Source organism: Suricata suricatta, chromosome 10, assembly GCF_006229205.1.
Source record: "Suricata suricatta isolate VVHF042 chromosome 10, meerkat_22Aug2017_6uvM2_HiC, whole genome shotgun sequence".
NCBI classification, from domain to species: domain Eukaryota; kingdom Metazoa; phylum Chordata; class Mammalia; order Carnivora; family Herpestidae; genus Suricata; species Suricata suricatta.
This window is the reverse complement of record NC_043709.1, coordinates 125,339,308-125,361,354: the sequence shown is the minus strand read 5'-3', so window position 1 is coordinate 125,361,354 and position 22,047 is coordinate 125,339,308. Positions and strand designations below refer to the sequence as shown.

Here is a 22,047-nt window from a genome sequence, read left to right as displayed (position 1 = left end):
AACGTTTGAGAAGACTGATTTCATCCCCAGGGCATACAGAAGACTAAATCGATGTGCCTGAAATCTCTGGTCTGGAGAACAGTCTTCAGGGTTACAAAGAACATCCACAGAGAAGGGAATGGGGCCACAGGAGGTGAACAGGGAATAGAGACAGGCCCAAGTTCACGTACAACATACTTCCAGGAAGGCTATTAAGAGCGGAGATTTTAAATGAGCTCGAGGGACAGCCAAATGGCATTTCTCCTCTTGACTACACAGCCCTCACTCTTCCCTCTCAAATTCCTGTCCACTCAGCTTTTTTCTGTGAGTCCCATTTTGGCAAAGGGACTTTAAAGACAATCACAGCATCCCCTGATGGCCATGTGCACAGAGCACCGACAGCCACAGCATCATCTGTTTCAGACCAAAGAGTCAGGCTGCTGAGGGGGTCTGAGATGGAAGTCATCAGAATGAACTCAAAAGAAACGTACGGTCTCTTTCTTTTCCAAATGCACTCACTCAGCACGGCAGCAAATATAATGACTGAGTGCAGGGCTTCGGTGGGGTGCCTGGTGGCTCAGTCGGTTAAGCATCTGACTTCAGCTCGGGTCATGATCTCACAGTTGGGGAGTTCGAGCCCTGCATCGGGCCCTGTGCTGACAGCTCAGAGCCTAGAGCCTGCTTCAGACCTTGTGTCTCCTTCTCTCTCTCTACCCCTTTCCTACTCATTCTTTGTCTCTCAAAACAATGAATAAACATTAAAAAAAAAAAAAAAGGAAGGCTTTGGTACCAGACAAACTTGGGTCTGAGCCCTGATCCTCCCTTCCTTAAGCTGTGTGACCTGCAGCAATTTGCTGAACTCTTTGTGACTCAGTTTCCTCAACACTGGAATGGAGATCAGAACACGTGTTTCAGGGCGCCTGGGTGGCTCGTCGGTTGAGCATCTGACCTTGGCTCAGGTCGTGATCTCACACTTCGTGAGTCCAGGCTCTGTGCTGTAGTGTGGACCCCGCTTTGGGTCCTCTGTTCTCCCCTCTTTCTGCGTCTCCCCTGATCGTTCTCTCTCTCTCTCAAATAAATAAATAAAAACTTAAAGAAAAAAAACCCCAGTTGTTCCCCGAGTTGCCACAGAATCAGTAAAAACATACAAGTGTATTCAGTAGTGTGCCTAATGTGCAAACATTCCCAATTTTATATATAGTTACATACCCTTCATATATTGTGACTGTATTTACTCACGGATCCAATGGCAGGCTGGCACTACACAGCTCGGTGGAAAACTAAGAAATTTTCTTTAAGGAACAGGCCTCAGGTCTCTCAGAGGAAAACTCTTAGGACATTCACCTGACATTTTCGTGGCCCTGTCTTCCCAGAGGGCTCAAAAACACCTATTTGTCATGTCCTTATCTTGACAGTTTCTGGGGAAGGGAGAAAGGGTAGTAGAGAAATCACCATCTTTTGTGGGGGAAACTGAGGCATGGAAAGGGCAAGTGGCTTGTTCAGAGCATGTTAACACCGAGACAGTGTGTGTCTTGGTGAAGAGTCAGATGTGGCATTTCTTCACAGTCCTGGGAAGACCAGCTAACCAGGGGCCTCCACGAACAAATGTGCCCATATCTCAGAGGGGAAGGCACTGTAAGGCATTTCTCAAACTTATGGACACGGAACCCTCTCCTCACAGAGAACCTTCTGGGCCTCGTGTTCCACGGAACCCATCTTTGGGAATGGTTTCCTCATGAGGGCTTTTGAAAAAACCATCCAAAATTAGAAGACCAGTTCAGACCAACCAAACCGCCTCCTTTCACTCTTCCTTAATACAGTCACTGAGCTGGAAAGAAACTTTTCTGGAAGCACGCTGGGTGGAGCACAGCAGGGATCAAGGTCCCTGACACTCGGGATTCTGGAATCCCAACTGGGCTCCGAATCACTGCTTCCCTGTGTCGCATGCACACCAAGAATCCAAGAACCCCAGCCAAGATTCTTGACCTTGTTTAATGAAACCGTCCAGAGATTTCCACAGACCAGGATGCCAGCAGTGGGGAATGTGGACAATTACAAAGCAGCAGAGGGTCACGTTTTCAGCCACAGTGCTTTTTCCAACAGCAGGTCAAAATGGACGGCTTCTGGTTTCTTCTAATCTTGGGCAATGTTATTTCTCAGAGTCACCCTCACATTGGCATAACATTCACCTGGCGCCCCGACTCGGACACCGTAACCCTGCGTTTGCCAGTAAGAAACGTCGAGGGTGGCGCGATCGTGACTTCCTGCTGTCTTCCCTTCAAATCCCCATCCTACCCGCTTCTGCTAGGTGTCCGTGGCAGTCGGTGGGACCCCGGTCGCCCAGAGCCACCGGGCGTCTCCTGTCCGCTTCCTCACTCTCTGCTCTGCTTCGTGTTGAGACAACACCAGAGCGGGCAGGAATTTGTCTCTGGCTCTACACACAACAACCTAGTGAGGGAGCACCTCCAAGGAGGACGGACGAGGAAGGCAGGCTGCGGACACCAGAACTCACCCTTTCCGGGAAACACAGGGCGGGACTTTTCTGCTCATCCCGTTCTTCGAAGCATCAAGGGGAACCTCCCCGAACTGCGATGGACCGCCGCGCTCTGCTTTCCTAAACTCCTCTCTCGCTGCTTCGCTTCCCGGCTCGCCGCGCCGACTGCTCTCGGAACTGTTTTGTCCGTATCTGACGGCGCTGGGACTACATTCTTTACGTTATACTCTCTCCCTCTCCTGGGAGATGGAGACAGGGCCTATTTTCCGTACTACACCATCCAAAAGACTGACCCTGCCCATAACACCGAACGAAGCCATCTACCGATGAAACAGATAAACACAATGATTAACGTACAACTTGAGGGTCCGGCTGCAAGAAACACTCCTACAGACGTTTTGAGGAGAGGTCACCACGTTATTTATCCATCTAGACAGGAGACTAAGGAAATTCCAGTTCTGAGGAAATCCCTTTTCAATGACCCTCCTCTGGGGTAATCTCAGAACGCAGGCTTCCTGCCCTAAAATGTCCACGGAGATGAATCTGAGGAAGTCTGTAGATGTAGTTGGAAAGTTCTAAGGTTTGCAGTGAGGTCCCAGATAATCAGGCTTTGGGCGTGATTCGCATCCCTCTCTTTTCTTTCTTCTTTAAGCTTGTAGAACACGAGGCGTTACGATTAAGTTACGTGTGCCTTCCAAGGTGCCAATGTCAAAGGCAGTTGGCTCAATGCTCCTTAGACCCAGGCCATCACAGCTCACGGCTCACCAGGGGAAGGACGGGAGGGGAAGCTCAGGAGCAATGACACGTTTTACGGTGACTGAGATCAGGAAGCAGCAGGCATAGCCACCAGGGCAGTGGGTCAAGGTCCCTGCAGGCACAGGCTGAGCCAACTCTGACTCCCGCTGGGACACGCCCTGTCCGAGAACGAGGGTTTTCCGAGGTTGCAAGAGAGAACCAGCCTCAGGAGACATTCCCTTCCCAGGGGAGAAACCAGGACCTCATGCCAGGCGGCACACGGGGTGTCTCTCTCAGAACGATGACATCAGGCCTGCTGCAGTCCCTCAGGGGGGCTGTGGGGGGCAGCTCTCCACACTCCGCTGTGTCATGCCTCGCAACTGCCCTTCGAAGCAAGAGCCATTATCTACTTTTATTTTCTTTGTACATACTCCCTAAAAACAATTTAGATTCTAAGGCTTAAAGAGGTCAAAATCACTGTTATGGACTGAATTCTGTCTCTCAAATTTCTGTGTTGCAGCTTTCACCCTCAATGTTGTCTTTAAAAAGGTTAATTACGTTTAAATGAGATCATAAGAGTGGAGACCTAATCCAGTAGGATGGGGTCCTTATAAGAAGAAGAAGTGACATGGAGGCGCCTGGGTGGCTCAGTCGGTTGAGGGTCTCACTTTGGCTCAGGTCATGATGTCACAGTTCATGAGTTCAAGGCCGGTGTCAGGCTCTGTGCTGACAGCTTGGAGCCTGGAGCCTGCTTCAGATTCTGTATCTCCCTCTCGCTCTCTGCCCCTCACCCACTCACGGACTCTTTCTCTCTCTCTCTCTCAAGAATAAACATTAAAAAAAATTAAAAGAAGAGAAAGAGACACCAAGGATGCAGTCACACAGAGAAAAGCCTATGTGAGGAAACACAAAGATGGCCGTCTGCTTGCCAAGGAGAGAGATCTCAGAAGTCAATCCTGCCTCCAGAGCCAGGAAAAAATAAATTGCTATGTTTAAGGCACCCAACCTATGAATATTTCATGGCAGCCTCAGCAACTCATGGACTTACACAGTTAAAAGGTGGTCTGACGCCAAAGTTCATGGGTGGGGGCAGTAAAGACTTCAAACATTAACTTTGGTCTTGTTTCGACAATCTCAGAACAAGCCTTCAGATGTTGGATGCCTGCCTCGGTAACTATTTTATCCCTGGTTCTTGGGAGGTAGGCTCTGTATCCTTGGAATCTCCCCCAGCAAGGGAAGTGTCTCTGATATTCACAAGGCCCTGGATCACACCTGGCTTTATGCTAATAAGTTATTCAGACTGGGGCTAGAGACTGGGTTCAATCACATGGCCAGCGATTCAGTCAACTATGTTTATGTAACTGTTGGTGGGGCTGTAAAGCCACTATGGAAAACAGCATGGAGGTGCCTCAAAAAATTAAAAACTGAACTACCATCTAATCCAGCAATCCCATTCCTGAGCACATATCCAAAGCAAATGAAAACGGGGTATTAAAGAAATATCTGTACTTCCATGTTTATGACAGCAGTATTTGCAATAACTATGACACGGGAAAAAACTAAGTGTTGGTCAATGAATGAATGGATAAAGAAGATGTGGGATCTATATATACACACTAAGATATGATTCAGTTATGAATAAGAAGGAAATCCAGCCATTTGCAATTGTGTGGGTAGATCTTGAGGGTGTTACGTTAAGTGAGAAAAACTAGACAAAGACAAATACTGTATGTCCTCACTTTCATGGAGAGTCTAAAAAAGCCAAATTCATGGAAAGAGACAGTAGAATAGTAATCACAGAAGCTGGAGAGAAGGGGTCCTGGGGAGACACTGTTAAAAGATACTAACTTGGAACCAGGAGACGAGAGTGTTCTGGGCATGACGACTATAGAAAACAATATCCCATAATATACTTCAAAAATAAACTGCTAAGTGAGTGGGCCTTCAATGTTCTCATCACACGCACGATGTGTAATTCTGTGATGTGAAAGATGTGTTAGGTAACACCACAGTGGGAATCATATTGCAATACAGAATGTATGAGATCAATAACTTATATGCCTTAGACTTACACAGTGTTGTATGTCAATTATATTTCAGTAAAAAAATGCCTATTAATGAAACCTTAATTTAAAACTCTGTACACTGAGGCTCAGTGAGGCTTCCTGGCTGGCAAGCACATCGATGTCCTAGGAAGGTGATGCACCCATGGGGAGGGGGACGGACGCTCTGCATTTAGAACCTTCCAGATCTCACCCTTCATGTCTCTTCAGTGGTGGGTCTGGGTTTGTCCTCTTTATGCTAAAACTGCATAACCATAGAGATAATGCCTCCCTGAGTTTTGTGAGTTGGTCTAGTGAATTATCAAAGTGGGGGGGGGGCGGTCACAAGAACTCCCAAACTTGCAGCCAGGTGATCAGAAGTGCAGGGGGAGATCCTTGAAGTTGCAGCCGGCCCCTCAAGGGAGGGTATTCTCGCTGGGAACGTGTGCAGTCTGCACTAAGTCCCCGTGGTTGGTGCCGTGACTGCAATGCACCCCCAACCACCCCCATGTTATGTGGCACTGTGTCCCCTTGTGATCTCGCAACCAAAGGCTTTGGCTATTATTAGCAGCTTAGCGTATGGAGACAGGGGTGTTTGGAGGCCCACGATCAACTCCAAGGTCGGTCGCACTTCAGGAATTCAAATGATTACCCCAAGAAGGATCCTTGGTGAGCCTGTGCCCCTTTGCCCCATTCCTATGTCCCTCTTCCTCTTTTTCTGAGTGTCAGCTAGTTCAATACCATTCAGTTCACTGAAAAATAGTTTGCCTGTTCCTTCGGTCACAAATAAATGAGGACAGAGGTCATTAATGGAAGAAAGGAGAACTTTTAATTTGATGGCTGTGCATTCATCAATTTGTTCATCTGTTCAACAAATTGGTCAACTTTGTGAGGACAGCGGCCACCATTTATCAGGCACCCATGACGAGGGTACTTGCTATTACCTGCATTTACATCACAGCCCTGGAAGGGGATTATTATAATTCCCATTTTAAAAATGAGAAAGCTGAGGTTGGTAAAGGTAAGTATTTCCCAAGGCCACATGCCATCCACATGGGAAAAGAGAGCCAGGATTCCAACCTGGATCTGATTTTATCCGAAGTATGATTTTTATCGCATCTCTGGCTCCTGTACATCTGTCCAAAAGTGAGTGGTACAAGAAAAATAAGATTAATATATGTAAATTTTTCATAAATCTAAGTGTATCCTATTTAAAAGACTTTTTTAAAATTCCGCTTTCCTATTCCTTTTGGTGTGTGTGTGCGTTTTATATACCAATGAAGGTAAACAAGCAGTGTGCGATATTTTTTAATACCCTTACCTGGCAAAAACAACAACAACAACAACAACAAAAACTTCCAGCCCTACTTTCCCCTTATCTTTAAAGTTTCTGGCCCCTTAAATGCTAAAGTCTGGGAAGTACTGCACCACAGCGGCCCCAGCTGTGAGCCACAGGGGGAAGCTCCGGAAGGGTGAGCCTTAAGGCTCTGTGTCTCCCTCTCTCTCTCGCTCTCTCAAAAATGAATAAATGTTTAAAAAAAATACTACTGCCTCAAAATACAGGGTGCTGGGAAAGCTCCCAGGGCTGATCTTGGATCAGCTTCTGCCTCTGGTCTGGGTGGAGCCTGAGAAGTTGCATTTCTAACATGTTCTTGACGGATGCTGATGCTGTCAACCTAGGACCATGCGGTGAGAGAATTACTGAGTTAATTAAGCCAATCACGTGAATCCCTCCCCCGCTGTGACTCATCCGGGCAGGGCAATATGAACCAACTGAGGTCTGGGGAGGAGCAGAGACAGGAGGGCCATCTGGGAAGGTTCTCCCCCCATGAGAAAAAGAGTTAATGAGAGGAGCAACACCCTTTCCTGCTTCACGCTGTGGTGTGGAGATGTGGCTGCAGCCAGTCTGTGGCCGTCTCACCAGGGCTGGGGAGGACACAAATCAAGGAGCCTGCAGATTTCCCCAGAAGTGACTGCATTGAATTTTACTGCACTCACACAAGGTGGAGCTGAATGGAAAGATTAGGATTTCTCCTCATGCTTTTTTTTTAATGTTTATTTATTTTTGAGAGAGAGAGAGAGACAGAGAGAGACAGAGACAGAGACAGAGACAGAGACAGAGCATGAGTTGGGGAGGAGCAGAGAGAGACGGAGACACAGAATCCGAAGCAGGATCCAGGCTCTGAGCTGTCAGCACACAGCCTGACGCGGGGCTCGAACTCATAAACAGTGAGATCATGACCTGGGCTAAGTCGAACTCTGAACTGACTGAGCCACCCAGGCGTCTCTCTTCATGCTTATGAGTACAATTCGGAGAGGACACTGCTGCTGACCTACCTCAGGGTTACGCGGCCGTGCTACTCCCTAAGAGTTACACACTGTGTGTGTGTGTGTGTATGTGTGTATGTGCGCACAAACAAGTGTGTAGATGTGTAGGTGTATGACAGAGCCAACCATATGCTGAAGGCATTGTGATATCACAGGACTCACTAGCATAGATATCATTTTATTAATCATTAAAAGGCGGGTGTTGGGGTGCCTGGGTGGCTCAGTGGGTTTAGCATCAGATGCTTGGTTTTGGCTCAGGTCATCTCAGGGGTCATGAGTGTGAGTTCGAGTCCTGTATCAGGCTCTATGCTGATAGTGGAGCCTGTTCGGGATTCTCTCTCCTCTCTCTGCCTCTCCCTCACTTGTGCCCTCTCTCTCTCAAAATAAATAAACAATAGAAAAAAGGCAGGTGAGAAGGCGGTGGCTTCCCCTTATCTCTCTGGCTCTTGCAGATATGTTGCAAAATGATACAGAAAACTGAGGTAATGTGCAGGACCAGTGCAGTTCCAACATGCCTGTGCATGAGTGCAATGATATTTTCCGTTACTTTAAAAATCACGAACACTACTGGAAGGAAGGAAGGCTACAGGAAAGGAAGGCTAACAAAAGATTTTTCTAATACCGACATATGGCTCCCTTAAATGTTGTAATATATCTTAGGCTCTATCAACAACTTAAAACTTACAGAATCATTGTCCTGATCTAGTACCACCCTCAAAGGACCCTGTGTGGCATTTTGAAATCTTCTTTAACTAGAGAATAAAATGTTGACCCGTTTTGAACCGACAAGGCATTTCCGGAGCCATAAGGTTCTTCCAAGTATCATCAAAGGGCTAGGATCCAGAGGTGGGGAGGGGACGGGTTCTTCTGAGCCTCACAGGGTCGCACTGAAAACATCTAAATGCCCCAAAGCGTCCGCCCCCCTGTACACCCCACAGTCTGGCTTGCAGGCCACAATCTCTGTAACAAGGATACAACCCCTAACGGGAAACAAGAGTTAATATGTGAACTTGAGAGTAGCCGAGTTTGTGAGTAACGCGCCAGGAGGCCCATCGCTAACTTGTTTACGAAGGGAAGAATCTGCTCTCAGGTTTTACCTTCCCATATGTCACGGCCAGTATGACCCACCCGTATATAATTGTGCTCCAGTGACATTTTAACGTATAGCTCTAAGGACAGGGCCACTTGTGAGATACTGGGCTGCAACTGTCAGAAATGGTTTTTTTCCATCTTATGTCCAAGAATGGTTAGTGATTAGCATGCTTTGACATAATCGGAGGTCAACACCGAATTCGCTGAGCTAAATGGTTATCTGTACTCTGCATGAATGCACGTTCATATATGTCCGCCTGCCTTCGTCTGACCTTGTCGTGAGTTATGTGTGACCTTGGAAGGATTAGCACGGCTCACCCATGTTTGTGAAAATACCAGGGGATGAGGTGCTGGGAAGCCTGGAAGGCGAAGCAGTTTAGATATCTGACAGTCAACCTGTCGCTGTCATGTGAACTTGCCCTGAACACACCTCAGCGCCTTGCACAGTCATAATGAAGACCAACGTATTAGGAATAATAACACCGGAAATTCTGCAGTGTTTCCTCCAAAAGGCTGATGTAGTTAATGTTCCCATTTTAGGGTCTTTCCATGATTTGGCTATTGTTGACAGTGCTGCTATGATCATTGGGATACATGTGCCCCTATAATCAGCACTCCTGTATCCATTGGGTAGATTCCCAGCAGTGCTATTGCTGGGTCATAGGGGAGTTCCATTGATATTGTTTTGAGGAGCCTCCACACTGTTTTCCAGAGCAGAAGCCACTCTTATCTAAAGTCACACGGCCTGACTTTGAGTAGCTGTGACACTTTGAATAAATTACTTAACTTCTCTGTGCCTACATTTCTTCATTTGCAAAATGCGAATGGTGAGAATTACCCACCTCCTAGAGCCGTAAAGTGATCAGCTGATGACTTAGCATATATAAAGCACTTAAGAGTCTGCTCAGAAAGAAAGTGCTCAATTAGCTAATGTGATGATTAATCACTACACTATAAAGTTTCTCCTAGCGTTAGAAAGATGGCTTATGTAATTAAAATTTGATTTACACTTAACTGTTCAGGAATGCACGCATTTGCATAAAGCCCAAAGAATACTTCTCTTTTCCGTCATCTGCTTTCTATCTGGAAAAGTGATTTCCAAGCCCTGAAGGGTCTACGGAGTCCCCTCAGGTAAGCACAGTAGAGGTGGGGGAGGCAGCTGGGATCCAGACCTTCTCCACTTACACGCACAGGACAGAGGACTCTGCAAGTAAGAGAAGTTTGCGAGCCACTGGCTTTCAGGACTACTGTGGGGTGTGTGCTGGCTTTTGTCTACGGCCATGGTTGTAATTCCACACAATTGTAAAATTCAGGACTCCAGCTCTGCTGGGCGGAGACTTGCAACTATGACCCCCTCGGGCACACCCAGAGAGGGGACAGAGAAGGGCAGAACTACACTCTTCAGGTCTCTGATCAACTGCCCTTGTAGGAAGAACGCGGCAGATTACGGAGGGATGGGAGAGTTGAGCAGAGGAATTCCGACAGAATGGACGGGTGGCTTCTGAGCAGAGACATGTCACAAAGCGGCACCGAAGGAAGAATACTCCGCGGGCGCCTGGGCAGCTCAGCTGGTTAGGCGTCTGACTCGATTTCAGCTCAGGTCATGATCTCCCAGTTTGTGAGTTCAGGCCCATATTGGGCTCCAGGCTGACAGTGCAGAGCCTGCTTGGGATTATCTCTCTGCCCCTCCTCCACTCTCTTTTCTCACTCAAAATAAATAAATAACTTTTTTTTTTTTAAGGAAGAATAATCTGGGTATGCTATGCAGGACACACTGGGGTGGCCAAAGTGCAGAATTACGGAGGTCGGTGAGCAGGCTTGCTATAGGACTCCATGCAAATGGCAGTGACAATGAGCTTGTTGATAATGTCAAATCCAGGCTGGTGAGTATCTACGTGAGGGTAATGGGAACTGGAGAAAGCAAAAGGTCTGGCAATGTCTCAGGAGGGGGATGGAGTGGAGGAGTAAGTCACAGTAAGAGTCTGGGTTCCTAAGCTTGGTTGCCTTGGAGAGCGATGGGCTCACTTTCAAAGCAGGAGCAAGAAGACATACATGGGATTGATGAGGGTGGGGGCTGGGTATGTGCGGAATGGATCGGGCGACACCTAAGTGGCCACTTACATGCACCTAGCAGGCACCCACGGTGTGTGACTTGGAAACCCTCCGTGCTGCTTTGACAGCACACTTGTTAGTTCTGGGCCGGGCGGGGGAGGGAACAGGAAAGCAGACAGACTTAAGGGCCACGGGGGAGGCCCACAGGGGTGGACCAGTCGGTGAAGAATACACAGAGGCTGACACTGCCTCAGACTTGCTTCCCTCCTGCGCTCCCCTGCACACCTGACAACTCTGTACTTCTCGGGGCAGGTGTCTCCCCTTCCTTCTATCTTCGCACTGGGTGGACAAGGAACAGCGGAGCCACCAGAATGAGCACATCTGGGCTCCTTAACGAGGGAGGGCAGGGTGTGGCTGCACAGGTGCACCCAGGAGGCGCCCCAAGCACAGAGGGAAGAGGAGCCCCCACCCAGGGCTTGTCAAGAGTCCTGTGGCCTGAATAACGCCTCGCCTCTAGACTAGACCTCAGAGGGAGGCGCTTGGATCTGCACATCACAGTAGCAGACGAACAACTGAGGTTTCCCAAATGAGCAAGTATTTGAATTGAGCATGTGTCGAACACCAATCTGTGAGTTATGGATGAAGAACAAACAACACCCGGATTTGCTAATTTCCAGATTCCTTCCAGATGGCCGGTTTCTTGAGGGGTGTGTTCACAGACGCGTGTTTTACGTGTCTTCCCTGCTCCCCGCCCCCCAAACACAACCACTCCCATTTTGCCGAACTGCACTGTGTGTTAAGTTTGCTTCAATCCTCCCAAGCTCCGCCCCACGTTTTGCACCCCTCTGGAGCCGAGAGAGAAAACTAGGAGCCCATGGTGTGTACAGCTATCTCCTGAGGTTCCTTATCTGCCAACACTCCTATTGGGCTACTTTGGGGAATATATGGAAAATGATTGTGTAAAGGGATCAAAGAAAAAAAATAACTCGGCAGTGACACAAAAGCAAAAACCCAAAATCAGCGATCTGGAGGGCCCTTCCTGGAAGGCATGAAGACTGTCTTCCTTTCCTCTTTATTCTCCATCTCGTTTGGTGTGAACCACACAAAACTGTCCTTTCTGTAGGACAAAGTCGGCCCCAAATCGGCCATTTCAAATGGTTCCAGCGAACACATTTGAAAACTGGTTGAAATGAGCATCAAGGGAGAATGGGGGTGGGGAGCCAAGAAGGGTTGTTGCTTGGCAACCAGAGCCTGGACCCCCACAGCCCCAGACGGCCTCTCCTCCTTACCCCGTGCCCGGCTGGGCCGTCTGGTCCAGGAGCTGTGTGCGCCTGTGCGTTGGGGGCGGGGTCCCCGGACGGTTGCATCAATCTGCCCGATCTGGACACTCCTCCCTCCATCACGGCCCCTCGGGAGAGGGAGATTCTCTTTTGTTCTCAACAAGCGCAGACCTCACCCCTTTCTTTCTCAGTTCTGGCCCTGAGGGAGACTCTCGTTAGCTGGGTGTGTCGCCCAAGGGTATGTTTTCCAGACTCTTTCTTCCTCCACGCAACTCAGCGCACTTCTGATTACATGCAGAGTTAGCCTTGTGGTCTCTGCCTCTAATCTATACCTGACCGTCTATTTGCTTCATCATGTGCCTTTCAAACGATGCCTGTAACCGGCCGCCCCCCAGGGGCTGGAAACACATCTGTTTGGCTCATTTGGTAGAGGACCAGGCGTTGCAAAGAGGAGCCTAGTAAATGAGGATGGCAATCATGGTGAAGTTTGAGGTCAGCCCGACACCCTTCTGGCTCTTTTTTTTTATGAGGTGGCCTGGTGGTCTGGGAGGTCCCGGTCAGAAGGTTCCTAACACGGAGGCCCTCAGTCTGCTTGCAGCGCCTGCACGTGGCCTCCCACTTCTGGCTTGGCTGTACCTTCTGGTGAATTCAGCCCAGACAGGAGCAGATGGCGAGCCTGGTTCATGCGTCAGTGCACGGGCCGGCCGGCTGACCAGACCGCCCTTCTCAGCTGAGCAGATCTGGATTCAACGCTTTGTATTTTTTCCTTCTCTTGGCAGCATGTGCTTTGGGGGAATTCCTGGTTTACTTGGTAGAAAACAGTCCCTTGCGTTTTCTTTTTAAAGAAGACCATCCGTAACCACGGAAGTAGCTGAGGTTGGAGGGTGAGGGTGTGTGCGTGGGGGTGGGGGACAGTGCACACACGCAGAGAACCCAAGTCTGTTGGTTCATTCTGGAGCACTCGTAGGGTACCAGATTTTTTATAGTTTTTTTTTTTTTAAGCCCATTACAGGCCGGGGTATTTACTTTACCCTCCCTATGCTGCTTTACTCAGGGCTTATGTGAACTTACTCAAGGTCTAAGCAGGAATACCAGCGGCAGGCATGACTGTCAGAGAAAAATGACGGGCAGGTTTAATCCGCCTCGGCTCGCCCTTTCCGCACCTGATACCCCGAGGCTGATGCCTGATGTGGAAGTCCTGGACCACGTGTGTCACATGAGATAGGCTAGGAACCTCGCTCACAGAAATGAAATGACTCGGGGAAGCCCATCTGTGGTGCTAGACTTGGAACGGGGGCCGAAGCCTTTAATTGCCGTTGTTTCTGACGCTGGTGCCGGGGGCCCGTGTAGCAGCCACGTGTAGCCAGGTGAACTAACTATACCACGTCCCGGGTCTTTATGACACAGACTTCTAATATCACAGTGAAAACAGGATGTGCCATCAGAAGACCTGTGTTCAAGGCGTACACATGACTACGTGCCCTCCAGCGAATTATTTAACCTTCCTGAATTTCTGCTTCCTTAGCTGACTTAGCGCCAGCTTCACATAGTCAACGCAGGCGCGCCTGGGGGGCTCAGTCCGAGTGTCCAACTTTGGCTCAGGTCATGATCTCATGGTTCATGAGTTCAAGCCCCGTGTTGGGCTCTGTGCTGACAGCTCTCGGAGTCTGGAGCCTGCTTTGGATTCTGTGTCTCCCTCTGTCTCTGCCCCTCCCCCCCCAAATAAACATTAAAAAAATTAACACATAGTCAATGTAAAAATTAAATGAGATGTGCCCCAGCGACACCCCGAAAGGAACTGTAAAACATGCTTATTCCTATGAGAGACATTCAGTATTAAATCTGGGCAAGCCTAAGCAATTCAATTGTGCCCACAATCTTTTCTCTTGTTTATCTTCTCTCTATCCTTTAGCAGTACCTGTCCAACAGAAACACCATGTCGGCTTCAAATATAAAGCCAGTATGAAATGAGATTTCTTTAGCAGTCCTATTAAACAAGGTTTGGTTAACTGCAACTACATGTTTTCTTTAACCTAATTTATATACCTCCAAATGGTTCATTTTCTTTTTTTTAATGTTTATTTCTTTTTGAGAGACAGAGACATAGTGCAGGCGAGGGAAGGGCAGAGAGAAAGGGAGACAGAATTGGAAGCAGGTTCCAAGCTCCGAGTTGTCAGCACAGAGCCTGATGTGGGGCTCGAATCCATGAACCGCGAGATCATGACCTGAGCTGACGTGGATGCCTAACTGACTAGCCACCCCGGTGCTCCCCAATAGTTCATTTTCAACATGGACTCATCAATATAGAAATCACTAATAAGACTTTTTACTTTTTTGGTTTTTTTAGGTTTTCATACAAAGCCTTCTAAATCTGGTGTGTTTCACACTCGGTTGGGGCCGCCCACATTTCACACGCTGCCATTTCACCACTCAGTACAGCTTCAGATCTTTCCTGATGTTCCTGTCCCAACAGCTTTCTCAGAACTGGGGACACCGAGTAATGTACAACCGGTACCCACTTACTATCTTTCATTCTCCTGAAAAAAGCTGGCTCCACTTCTCAGAGTCACAGGACACACTCTGTTCCTCTATTTAAACAGAAGTAGATAATCAGCCAAGTGCCACCAACGGCCGCCAAGGGACTGGGTCAGAGGGAGGGACACGGCAATTTTGGAAGGCTGCCCGAACAGAACACAAAGTGGGGTTCGCGGGGGCAGAGTCGTGGGCAAGGAGAGGAATCCGATCTGTAAAGCTCTCCCATCAGAGGGAAGCATTCCGGCCAACAGAGCATAACTTGGACCCGTCTGAGTGCTGGGCAGAGCCCAGAGACAAGTGCAGGGCAAGCGTGGTTGTTCTCGTGCTGGCCCGTCTTCCTGTTAGGCCACATCATGTCCGCCTCAGGAGACCCTAATAAGGAGCGGCCACACCTCAGCCATTCCAATCTAGTGAAAATCTATTCTATTTTTAAGAAACTCCAGAGAAAGAATCTGGAATCCTCCTTGTTAACTGCTTCCAGCTCCCCATCTATTGACCCGCACTGTCAGGAAATTCTCCTGGGTCTTATTTAAATGATTCTCACCAAGGCTAAAGCACACTTCCCTTTCTTTGCTTTCAAAATGCTCCCCTACCTACGCAGAATAAAAAATGAAGAAAGTCATTTTAAAGGAATAACTGAAGATAGGATTGGAGAATGTTACTTTAATACAAAACCCTGACGACACCCTCTTATGTGGCTATGGACGGAAGGGCCAGGAAGAGGCTGATAGAGACACGTACTTGATGGCGGCCTCTCTCATTCGGATGCAGACTTTTCCGAGGACGTTTCTAATTGGTTGAAACAATTTTGGGTGACACAGCAAATGACAGTGTCTCCAGGTTGGACGAGAGGGTGATCTGGCTGAAAACCCGACACACGTTGATGACCAAGGTCGGAGGCTTGGTTTCATCTCTGTAAGCCCACATCATCGTTCCAGTGTCCTTCAGTGGGATTTAAGGACTTAGGGAGTCACATGGTAACGCTGTGCGTGCCGCTGGATGTGGATTTCAAGATGAACCCTTCAAATATTCAATCCCAGTGTGTGCACTCTTGACCTTTGCCCTTTCCTCTGGAGGGGTACTGTGGGGTTGACTCAGGGCAATCAGGGATTTGCAAGCACAGATTCTGCTCAGTAATCCCAACAGGGCTTTATAAGAAGCATTAAATGTTGGGATTATGGCCATTTTGTTATAACCCAGAGAAGGGAATGTTGTGGTCCACACTGCGCCTGCTTATCAGAACCCTCCTGGTCGTAGGCAATTCTTGTTCGTTGTGGATTCCAAGTCCTCTTACTCTTTCATGCTGTCCCAGTTCTGTGAGATGTGGCCTTCAGGGCGTCTCTAACCCTAACAGTGGCTGAAAAACGACACCTCCCATCTCTGCCGCAACCGACTACTGTTATTCAGCGGCTGCTCGTGTGTAAACCTGTCTGCTCCTCCGTGGGAGAGACACGCTTCCCCCAACCCGCACCCCCCGCCCACACCGCCGTCTAACAGAGCCTGTCGGGTTGGCAACAGCCACCCCTCCCCATCCTCGCAACCCCAGATCACAAGACCGAGAGGGGCATGTCTTCATCAGAGCCCCGTCACAAATGCTCTGAAACTGGTCTTCAACAACAGCAAAACCTTCAGCACTTGGTACACTTGGGGGACTGCAGTATAAATGGACCCTTGAGGGTGTTGCTCTGTGGACTTAACAACATCAAAAGGAGAATTACGGGATGAGGCGTTTTATTCTATAAAAAACTTAGCATGGGTCCAAATGAACTCAACAATAGGGATTCCCTTTAGAAAGGATTTTGTCGAAAGAACATAATCCCAAGCAAGAGAACTTTGTAGAAGAGAAAGAAAAGTCGTATTTAACTTGGTGTTTGCCCGATAGTTTTAACCTTGTTTCTTTACGGCTTGCCGAAGTCCGCTTTGTAATAATGCTGAAAAGAGTTTAGAATGGTTTCTTTTTTTTTTTTTAATCTATGGTTTCTTTTTTGTGTGTGCTAAACTAAATCTTCTGCCAAGCAATGGGTTCTATGACAAAAAGTCCTTTGGGAAAATAATACCAGGGCATTTTAGGATTAGCCTATTCTTTTTTTTTTTTTCTTTTTTGGATTAGCCCAATCTTTCATTCCACAAGGATCTGTTAAGTGATGTCTGTGCCGGGTACTGGGGATACACAGTGACCACGACGCACACTCAGCCCTCAAACTGCTGGCGGCTCTGGGCAACAGAGTAAACAGGCAATGACCGTGAGCGGTGACACTGAGTTGTGGCAGTGCTGTCACAAGGACTGCGGGGGAGGGGACACAGCCGAGAATCAGACTTGGGGGGCAGGGTGGTCAGGGGGTAGGGCCAAAAGGTTGGTGGAAATGTATCTTCTAAGCCGTGAAGCAGAGACCTCACAGAAACCAGCAGGGCACAGAGGTGCGGGCATGGGAAGGAGAGTTCTAGAAAGAGGGAGTAACGTGTGTTCCAGAGGGGATGGGCAGAGTAGGACTTCTCAATAGCTGGACTGTGAAGGCTCAGGACGGTCCTTCCAAAACTGCGCACAGCAGTAACCAAATATCTTTTCTGTGACTCAAGTCCACTTTCAACGCCCTGGCTCACAACCTCCCAGGGCCAGGCTGGCCAACAGATCACAACTTCGCTGCCACTTGAGGCCTGATTTCCTGTTTCAGACAGTGGCTGCTTTCCACACCTCTAACCGCTGATTTTTTTTTTAAAGGCATCTAAAAAACACAAGGCCACTCCCCTATAAATTCGTCATGCTGATTCTTAACAGTTGAAAGTTCCAAATACTCTTGTTAGCGATTTTCCTAACGGAAGAGGTCTTGCCCACTTTACACTTTTTCTGTGCTGCCTCACCTCACCCCCCCAAATCCAAACCACAAGTCTGACTCTTAATAAGCCTGTAAATCTTGGAATCTAGCCTAATAAGGACACAATCCCAAAAATGGGAGAGTTCTGTACACCCGGGTAAATTAATGACGGCGCTCACCGGTAATAGCGGAAAAACCATAAAACAAACAGAAACCCTTAAGTGTACCCAAATGAGTGAACGGTTACATAATACCGGTATATCCATTTCTGGAATTTATGTTGATATTAACGAAGCTGAAAACTTATAGCAACCTGGAAAATGCCAGTGAAAGACAGCGTTAGGTGGGAAAATAAAATATATACAATTACCCACATTACGATGACAACCTTGTAAGAAATACAACTATGAAAAACGCTGGAAAGGAATTTGCCGAAATGAGACTAATAGGTGAATTAGTGTGCGGTGATTATGAGCGTTTTCCTATTTTCTGTTTTCTACATTGCATTATATAATGCTTTATAATTTAAATCTAATTAAAAGTGTTAATTCCTTGGGACGCCTGGGTGGCTCAGTCGGTTGGGTGGCCGACTTCGGCTCAGGTCATGATATCTCATGGTTTATGGGTTTGAGCCCCGCGTCGGGCTCTGTGCTGACAGCTAGCTCAGTGCCTGGAGCCTGTCTTCAGATTCTGTGTCTCCCTCTCTCTCTGACCTTCCCCTGCTCGCGCTGTCTCTCTCTGTCTCTCAAAAATAAATAAAAGACATAAAAAAATTTTTAAAAATTGAATAACTATTTAAAAAAAAGTACTAATTCCTTTAGGTTAGCAACTGGAACATTTTCAAATTCCAGCAGGATGTACGAGGGGGCGTGAGATAAGAGTATTCTGTACATGACTCTTCCACTGCAGAAGAAGCAGTGCCCCCAGTGAACAAGCATGCAGGTGCATTTCAACACACTGACAAAACTCCAGCTTTGGCAGAACGTTCTGGGTATCAAGCAGCACTGCCCTGTGACTGATAGACGTTTGACAACGTTGAGTGAATAGTTATAAAAGTTGGAGTTGAACAACAGATTTAAGTTCTTTAAATCAAGACGGGCAACTTCACGATTCTTTAGGGTTCTCGGTAAAGCAGTGTTGTTTTTTTCCCAAGAGTAAGCCCAACAAGACCAGGATCTATGATTCTAATACTGCTCTGACTTCTCAGCCCCTGATGTGTGCTCAGGCTGGAGACAGAGTGACTGATTGAGTGATTGATTTCCTGCATGTCAATGGACACACAGATATTCAAGGGTGATGTAATGTTGATACATGGGAGTGGGTGACTCGGCCCTTAGAGGGAAGACAGGACCAAGAGAATGTTTCTCTTCCCCACACCTACAAAAGCTTAACCGGAAAACACCAAATGGTTCCCGATCCCTCTCTGAGCAGTTGCAGTCTTGGTTGCAAAAGCCTTATTTGCATTATATGACTGTGAACTCCTTCAAGGAGAAACAGCTAATGGCAGTGGTGGAATTTCCTTTTCTAGAGATTTGCAACAATAGGTTAGATAGATATCTGGCCTTGAATGCCTTGGGTGTGGTATACAAAGAAACAGAACGAATGAAAATAGTACTCACACACAAAAATACCACAGCATGCCGTCCCTCTCATAGAGTCAAAGATACTGATTTAAGACCCATTTATAAATGGGTGATGGGCACTGAGGGGGCACTCGTTGGGATGAGCACTGGGTGTTGCATGTAAGCGATGAATCATGGGAATCTACTCCTGAAGCCATGAGCCCACTATATACACTGTATATTATCTAACTTGACAATAAATTATATTAAAAAATAAAATAAAATAAAGCCTGCTTACATTCCCCCCCACCCGTTGGTTGAATCGAAGACTGAACTACACCAGCCTCAGAAGAAATTCAGAACGTTGGCCAAAAGCCATTTACCTGTACTAGGAGTTCCAGCTTCCTGTCATCAAGGAGATGTACTTGACATCGACGGCCCTCCGTCATCTACAAAGAAAGACAAAGGATGGTCACTGAGAGTCTAACAGCCTGACAAACGGTTACCAGGTGCCTTATGTGGCCCACCCCAGGCACAGCTCTCTGGGAACCTCTTCCCCTGGACGCTGGAGTGACACAAAGCCAAGGAGTTGCAGGACGTCTGTCTTCCTTCCTCCCTTCCTCCCTCCCTCCCTTCCTGCCTTCCTCCCTCCCTCCCTTCCATCTTTTAGAACTACTTAGGGAGCACTTTCTATGTGCCAGGCACTATTACGGGAGCTGGGTGTCCAGGAGCACACAAGACAAGGTCCCTCCCCTCAAGGAGCTTACATTCTTATGGGGGAGACATAAATGCGCAAGTACAGTCATGGCCACATACCAGATGGTGATGAGTGTTCCATGCTTTAATCGTTCTTCTGTTCAATAATTTTATCACCACGAGTCAGGGGCAGGTTTCAACATCCGGTCTCTGCCAGCTCTCCTGTCCCCCTTACTGTCCCCCTTATTGAGCCCTCGGGAGCAGACGACCACCCCTCTGGCAACTGCTTTTAATTTCTGTGAACTTCTTTCTCCATGGATTAATGGTTCATTATACCCGAGTCCCTACACTGCTTTCGCCTGTGACAGGAGACCCTGGGCGGCTAAGTGGCCGGAGCTAACCCTGACTCCTAAACCTCGTGCCTTTCACCACCAACCCTGCCGGCCTCGTATGAGAAAGAGGACCCAGGCAGGCAAGGGGAGGCCTGCGTCGGGTCCTGGCCCGTCGGGTCCTGGCCCACCAGGTCCGCTCGTCTCTGCACCCACTCTCATGTACAAAAGTGAGTGGGCTGAGGCCAATGGAGGGCCGCCGAAGGTTTAATAACTGGCTTTGCGGAAGGAAGAAGCCTTCATCTGTTGCACCTGCTGGAGCCCTGGCATCCCTCTCAAAGGAAATCCTTTGAAGAATGAGGCTTCTTCTAGAGGCCAGCGGGCCACCACTCTACCCAAACCTTATCCTGCTGCACCCCGATACCTTCACGTGTCCGATCGCAAACCACTGACGTGCGATGACACTGATGGTATTTCCAACACACAGAAGAGACTTAAATAATTACAGGGGCACAGATGATAGTGACGTCTGGTCAAATAACGTGAAATCTGCCATCCATTGGAGATGGGTTTGGCGTATCTATTATCTTTGTTGTTTTTAATATAATGTGCTTGACTCTAAATTCATATAATGTAATGTTTTACCACTGGCACGCAAAACTCCCGAAAACATACCAACTGGCTCTCACAATGGGTAAGGGCAAGTTCCGACACCGCTGTCTGGACCAGAAGACCCACAAGGTTCCTTCCGAGGCTTCGCAGTTTGATATGAGTCTACAGCCTGCGTGTAAGGCACCTTCTTTAGCAGATCGAGGGGCTGCGGGGCCTCACCTCCTGGCACAGCTAGCAGGGTCCCTTCTCAAAGAGCGCGTTCTCCAGGAAAGACGGAAGAGACAGCATCTCTTCTTGTTCGCCAGGGATTATTCTGGAACCGTCAGCGTGTCCCTAACTGGTTTGTACTCCCGCGAGAAAAGTCTCCTTCCTCAGAAGGAGGGTGACTGCCTCACCCCTCAAGCTACCGTCAAGTCGGATTCCCTTAGTTATGAGATCTTAACCAAACCAGCATGGCCTGCCTGGACGGGCCCCAAAGAAAGTCTCTTGAATGGGAATGACTCAGCAGTCCCCAGCTCTGAGAAAAACCATCAAGAGAAGGTCCGTGTACCCAGAAGCACTCCGACAGAGGTTAAAAGAGAGTAAAACCTGAGGAAAACTTCGGTCCAAAGGTTTGCCATTTTACACATAAAAGCCAAATGAGGTAGCTGTGGCCGTGAGGTGGGTGTGTGCCAAGTCCTTATTCATTCTTTGAACTCTTAACTTGAAGTGTTCTTCGCCTTAAAAGGAGAATGGGCTCCAATCCCGTTAGAAACCACCAACTTTGCACACAGTAGCCATCCTAGCTGGCTGACTTAATTCAGAAAAACCCGCTAGCTTCAAAAAAAATCAACAAATAGGGCTACAACGGAATAAAAAGCCCCTGCGCGGCCAAGGAAGCCATCGGCCCGATGAAAAGGCAGCCTGCTACATGGAAGAGACAGTCACATATCGGATAGAGTACGAGAATGCTGCTAGGACTCAGTAGCAAAACTGCAAACAATCCTATTATGAAACGGGCAGAGGGTCTGAAGAGATGTTTTTCCCAAGAAGACACACACAGGCGAGCAGACACATGAAAAGATGCCCCACATCCTCATCATCAAGAAAGGCTGATCAGAACCACAAGGAGACGCCTCCTGACCCCTGTCAGAATGGCCAGGACCAAGAAGACGAGAAATAACAAATGCTGATGAGGGAGTGGAGAAGAGGGAACCCCCGGTCACGGCTGCTGGGAAGGCAGACTGGCGCAGCCACTGTGGAAAACACGACGGAGGTTCCTCAAAACATTAAAAATAGAACTACCCTCCGAGACAGTCATTCCGCTTCTGGGAATTTATCCAACGACGATGAGAACACTAATTCAAGAAGATAAATGTGTCCCCATTTTCACTGCAGCATTATTCACGACAGATAAGACACAGAAGCAACCTAAGAGTCCACTGGTGGATAAATGGATAAGGACTGTGGGGCACATATATTCAGCGGAATGTCATTCAGCTAGAAGAAAGAAGGACAT

General features: G+C 48.0%; 1 protein-coding gene across 1 annotated transcript in view; it reads right to left on the bottom strand.

Annotated features, from left to right (window-relative positions):
- Positions 1–22,047, bottom strand: part of FRMD4A (FERM domain containing 4A) — a 619,483-nt gene that overhangs the window by 161,800 nt on the left and 435,636 nt on the right. The window contains exon 5 of the mRNA XM_029955588.1: positions 19,296–19,361. Coding sequence (XP_029811448.1) covers positions 19,296–19,361 — 66 coding nt within the window. The remainder of the gene's footprint in view (positions 1–19,295; positions 19,362–22,047) is intronic.